The following is a 5,548-nucleotide window of genomic DNA, read 5'->3' as shown; positions in this document are numbered from 1 at the left end:
GGAGTGGGGGGTTAAAGGGGGGGGTAGAGGTGGGGAGGGCTAGGAAAAGACAACCGAGCGAGAGAAAAAGGACGGAAGGGGAGAAGGGAGAAGGAGGAGGAGGAGGAGGACTGAAGGGATTGCAGCAAGGGCAAGGAATAGCATCGGCAGGAAGGGAGGAGGAGGGACATCCCGCACCAGTCCGATCTTCTCTCGCAAAGAGTTTGACCTTTCTCCTCCTCCTCCACAAAGCACAGCCGCAGCCTTCCTCATCAACTCCTCGTGCTGCCCTCCGTCCGGCCTGTATGAAGCACCAGCGGATACAACCTCCACCTGCGCGCACATTTTCAGCAACTGCTGCCATCCTACACATCCCGTCCCCCCCCCACTGTCGCCAAACACGCTCTCCGCCGTCCTCCGACCTCTTCCCTCCCTCCTTCTCTCCTTCCCTCCTCCCCTCGCTCACTCACTCTCCCCCTCGCCCTCGCCTTCTCCCTTCCCCCCTCCCTCCCTCCCTCCCTCCCCCCCTCCCTCCCTCATCTCACAGGTTTGATCTTGGAGGGCTCTGGCCGCATGCGCGCCATGTGCCTCCTCTTGTTGTTGGGAACGTGATGCTCGTCGAATACTGCGTTCTCGAGCTTGAGCGGGTCGTTCTTGTACAACTTGGGCCATTGGTCCTGTAGACGATGAGAGGTCAAAAGTGAGAAAGAAAGATAAAGACAAATTTCATCATCATCATCATCATCACCATCACCATCACCCCCACGATTACAACCATCATCACCATCATCACCACCATCACCACCACCACCACCACCACCATCGTCGACTTTAAACAATTGTCATTGAATTTGCTCACTTCATTCTTGCTCTCTCCTGCATCGCCCCAGAGATCGAACGATCGCTCCGACGCCTGGGGTGCACTTTCGCTCCTCCGCTTCCTGCTCACGACACTTCCATGCTCCCTGATCTCCTCGGCAAACTGATCTATCCTCTCCTGGATCGTGTTCTTCTTCTTGCCCGAGCGGAAGACTTTCCTTGCTTCAATCTTCTCATTCGGCTTCAAGATGCTGTTACACTTGAGCTCCCACGCGTCTTTCCGCCCCACTTTCAACGCGCTTCCCTTCTTGTCCACGAAGAACAGTTCGTCGTTCTCCTTGAACTGTGGCTCTGCATTGCGCAAGAGTGCGTTTGATTCTGCATTAAGCGCATCCTGCCGAACCCCGCTCGTCAGAACCAAATGAGTTATATGGATAAGCACAGTCCATATCTGCCTCTTTCAACCAATTACTGTATATGTGTTCCTTCCTACTTCACCTTAGACCCTCTTGCGCTAACCAAACCTTCTCAATGTACAGACACTATAACACAACCAGAAATCTCTTGCAGTGCGCTTACTCCACGTTCATCTTCACGTCTTTCCCCTTCCTTCTCTCCTCTGTTCTCTCACAAACCCTCTCCCACTCCTCTCCACTTCATTCCAATCACTTTCTCCCCTCTCTTCCCCTCCCAACTTCATGCTCCCCGCCCCTCCCGTTCCTCTTCCCTCTCCTCTCCTCTTCCCTCTCCTCTCCTCTCCTTTCCTCTCCTCTCCTCTCCTCTCCTCCCTTACCTCGAGCCCTTCTTGTTCCAACTTCTGCCATGACTTCTTGGTCGACTTCGCCGGTCTTTTCCCCATGCTACACGTGCGCCCACCCTTGAACCACCCTACCCTTCATCCAATAACCCCACCTTGAATCAAAAGTACAATACCTGGTACTTTAATGTGCGATTCGGAGTTTAAATAACCGGTACTGTTTCAAGACTACCCCTGACATGTGTCAGTACCCACCCTTCTTGAGAACAATAGCGTGAATTTGAGTAAAGGCTTTTGACAGAACTTCAAGGCTTACCGAACCCGCCCCGGCGACTCTGCTCGTAACTGCTGAAAGTTCGGAGCCTCCGGTTTTGAAAGTTTCCGGCGGGCCCGGCCGTGATCGGACCGGGTCCGAGTGGCCGCGCGTAAATCGCCCGGGTGACCGTGGACCGTCAGTGAAGCGGCGGGCACCCGGGGGCCCGCGGGGCTGATACCGGCCCGGGACTCCGTGATCCGCGGCGGCGGCCCGGCCCCGCCGCCCTGCCAGCCTGGCAGGCTGTGTCGGACGGTCCGGGCTCTCAGGTCGTCGGAGTCCCGGCGACTCGAGTCCGGCCTTCAAGCCAGTGGGCCCGGAGACCGTCCCGATGCCACACTGTGACACAGTCTGCCGGGGCCGCCGACCGGCCGGGCCACCCGGGCCGCCCCCGGGCTGGGCAGCCGGGGCCACGGCGGCCCGACGCCGCCCGGCCGACTCGATGATGATGAACCGGGTGATAACGCCTCTGATACAAATAACATTACTCATCAGTGCACTCTTTCCAGGGGTGCAGTCAAAAATGGGTGTTGGGGGGTACTTCCAGAGGGGTAGAGGTCTGAAATGGGAGGGAAGCCGGGGATAAAGAGATAGAAAGTGTGGGGGTAGGGGTATATGAAGAGACGCCATGGGGGAAATCTGCCTTGTTGTGGCCTTTGGTGTGACAGAGGAGCGGAAAATCGATTGGAGGGGTGGGGGGTAGTCATCTGGTGATAAAAGGGGGTAGGAGGATATTTGTTGGGGGTAATGAGCAGAGGTGGTCCTTAGAAGGGTAGCGGCTGTAATCGCAAGGGTATTGGGATAGGCTTTTTATCTATGGTATCAATAGATAAATATTAGAGATAGAGGGTATATGGTCACAATATTTTGGTTTTTCAAGTGGGGTAGGTGGACATCTTGTAAGGGGGTTACAAGATGGAGTTGAGGGTATATGTAAGGGGGGACTTCAAATTCCAGGTAGGGTAGTCATAAAAATTACAAGTACCCGGTGATTCGAGGTAAAAATACCGGGACTTGTGGGGTATCATTTATTCTTTGGGGGTGGTACAATGAGTATGGTGTTCTAAATGGGGTGACTTGGTACTCGGGTTTAAATTGGGGGGGTGGGGTTCTTGAACTGAGAGGTGGTGATGACAGTTACGACAGATGGACCCACCCCACATGACCTAAAGAAATTCAGGAGAAAATAAGGGTAGTAATACTTTCGACCAGGGGTATATTGCATGGGGAAATGAGGGGTACTTCGAAGTCCCTAAGGGAAGGCTGGGGGCGGAGCCGAGACAGCACCACACCATCCCTCGTACCCCTACCTGCTCTTCTCATGGTACCCCACCCTCAACATCAGATTGACTTCTCCCAACTCATTCAGAACGCTCTCATGCTAGTATATTTATCTAGTATGATACTATTTAAATTTCCGTATGTGTCTGATATATTGCCTTTCAATAGCATTTGATCACCCCCTACCCTCTTTTTAGATCCACCCCCGCACATATACCCCGGGAAGGGAAGGGGATGGGGGTGGGTCAAAATGGATGGGTCGTGGAGTGCCCAATCACAGGGGTGGGTTTAGTCAGGCGGATGGTGGGGTAGTAGTACCCATGGATTACTGATGAGCAGTAGGTATTGATGGGGTGGGGTGGTGGGGTGGGGCCAAGGTAGCGTGATAAATGGCAGACGTCGCTGTGAAGCAAGAAGGGATGAAGGAGGAGGAGGAGAAGGAGAAGAAGGAGGAGAAGGGGGAGAAGGAGGACGAGGACACAGGAAGTAGCTCCAATGGCACCGCCGTGAAGAAAGAGGAGGCCGATGGTGCGGAGACCAAGGACGGGGATGGGTTCAGCGATGAGAAGTTGAAAGAAACCCTCTTCGCCATATTGAAGCTGTCAAACCTTGAGGAGCTCAGCAAGAAGATGGCGAGGAGGAAACTTGAGGAGAAACTAGGTATGTCTCCTGTCACAGCGTCATGCTTGATCCAGCATCGCCCCCTCACTCCCTACCTCAAAATCGTACTTCGCCTTCTCTTCTTGGGTATGTTTGAGGGAGAATCTCGACATATCTAGCGAAGGCGATAGAAGGGGACGATCTTCACCGACACCAACATCTCTTATGCGCCATCACGATCAAACCACTCGTCCCCCTCAGCCCTGCTGGCGTTAGCCGTCGCCTCTTAAACGTTTTGGCAGGGCTCAGTGAAAAGAGTTTAGAGGGGAAGAAGCAAGAGATCGGCGATTGGGTTGATGAGTTCGTTGCAGCTCAGGTAATGACGCTAGAATCCGATGGCAGGACTGAATATCGCTGGCAGGAATCGAGTGCGGAGGAGGAGGAGGAGGAGGAGGAGGAGGAGGAGGAGGAGGAGAAAGAGGAGGAGGCGGAGAGCGAGGCGAGGAAGGGCAAGGAGAAGAAGAAGGGAGGGAAAGGTGATAGCTACCCATGATGTGTCTCTGCTTGCTGACTCTGAGGCGCGGAAGGGAGAGGAGGAGCAGGTTGGGGTTCAAACTGGTTCAGTGAGGGTCTGGCGAATTTCATGGGGGCCCCGTCGGGAAAGCGGACGGAGGTAAGGGGGAGGGACATGAGGGGTGGGGTGGGTTGGGGGGAGGGGGAGGGAGGGGGGGTACTGCATGCTCGCTCTTGCTACAAGAGCGCAAGAGGAGAGCGGGTGGTGATGGGATGCTGCTGCAGGTGGTGAAGGCGATATGGGATTACGTGAAGCAAAACGACCTCCAGGACGCCAAAGACAAGAGGGTGCGGAGATGATGCAGAAATTGCGCACGTGCTGCGATGCTGATGGTAGCTGTGCAGTTCATCATGGTGGATGAGAAGCTGGAGCAGATCTTTGGCAAGAGAAAGCGTGTTCATGTACGTCATCGCTAAGCAGGAGGAGGAAAGGGGTGGGAAGAGGAAGACGATGGCAATGGTGATGGTGATGGTGATGGTGATGGTGATGGTGATGGTGATGGTGATGAAGAGGAGGAAGGGGGGGAGGAGGGGGGAGAGTGCAAACTCGTGATGTTGGATCAGATGTTCAAGATGAATCAGCTGCTCAGCCCGCACTTCGGTCAGAGGGTGAGATCAGTTCCCCCATCCCCGCTCACCTCTCGCCCCTCTTCAAGCTTTCCTCGCCAACCTTCTCCTTCTCCCTCCCCACTATCGCTCTCCTCCGCGACCCTCCAACCTCCAACCTGCACCCAGCACCCTCGATCCTCCATCCTCGTTCCTCTCTGATGCACCTCAATCCTCCTCCTTCCTCACGCTCGTTCCGTTCAGTGTGGAGCCGAGGACGAGAGCGGTACATTTAAGGTGGAGGAACACGAGGGGGATGCTGAGCAGGAAGAGGAAGCGCCCAAGAAACGGAAAGGTGAGAGCTCGTTCCCATCTCTCCCTCCTCTCCCTGCTCTCCGGTTCCACAGCTCCTCCTCTCCTCCTGTCCCCCGTCGCCATCCATCGTTCTTGTGAAACTCCTCCTCCTCCTCCTCCTCCTCCTCCTCCTCCTCATCCACACCGCCCCCCGCATCTTGATCTGGCTCAGACCTGTTTTAATAGTCCACTTCTTGCTAACGTTTCGCAACAGTGTTTGGGGCACACTTCTATGAGGTCTTCCGGATCCAGGGTGTTCAAAGGGCAAAGTCCCAACCAGCACCAAAAGATTCATTTCCCGTGTAAAAGAGGTTCAGATGTTAAAA

At 54.8% G+C, this 5,548-nt stretch overlaps 2 protein-coding genes across 2 annotated transcripts in view; one reads left to right on the top strand and one right to left on the bottom strand.

Moving 5' to 3' along the window:
- GUITHDRAFT_144049 (hypothetical protein) overlaps nucleotides 1–1,657 on the bottom strand; it is a gene marked incomplete at both ends in the record, with an annotated part of 6,114 nt that extends 4,457 nt beyond the window's left edge. Inside the window, 4 exons of the mRNA XM_005825577.1 lie at nucleotides 178–312; nucleotides 525–656; nucleotides 839–1,192; nucleotides 1,592–1,657. Of these exons, the coding sequence (XP_005825634.1) occupies nucleotides 178–312; nucleotides 525–656; nucleotides 839–1,192; nucleotides 1,592–1,657 (687 nt within the window). The remainder of the gene's footprint in view (nucleotides 1–177; nucleotides 313–524; nucleotides 657–838; nucleotides 1,193–1,591) is intronic.
- A 1,881-nt stretch (nucleotides 1,658–3,538) lies between these two features.
- Nucleotides 3,539–5,528, top strand: GUITHDRAFT_144048 (hypothetical protein; the record flags this gene model as incomplete). Its single annotated transcript, XM_005825576.1, has 9 exons — nucleotides 3,539–3,809; nucleotides 4,052–4,125; nucleotides 4,171–4,285; nucleotides 4,337–4,422; nucleotides 4,548–4,610; nucleotides 4,668–4,724; nucleotides 4,887–4,931; nucleotides 5,133–5,223; nucleotides 5,437–5,528. 9 exons carry the CDS (start codon nucleotides 3,539–3,541, stop codon nucleotides 5,526–5,528), a joined length of 894 nt encoding a protein of 297 aa, XP_005825633.1.
- Nucleotides 5,529–5,548: the final 20 nt, after the last annotated feature.

The sequence above is a fragment of the Guillardia theta genome (genome assembly GCF_000315625.1).
Source record: "Guillardia theta CCMP2712 unplaced genomic scaffold GUITHscaffold_82, whole genome shotgun sequence".
Classification (NCBI taxonomy): Eukaryota; class Cryptophyceae; order Pyrenomonadales; family Geminigeraceae; genus Guillardia; species Guillardia theta.
This window is presented reverse-complemented; position numbering and strand designations above follow the sequence as displayed.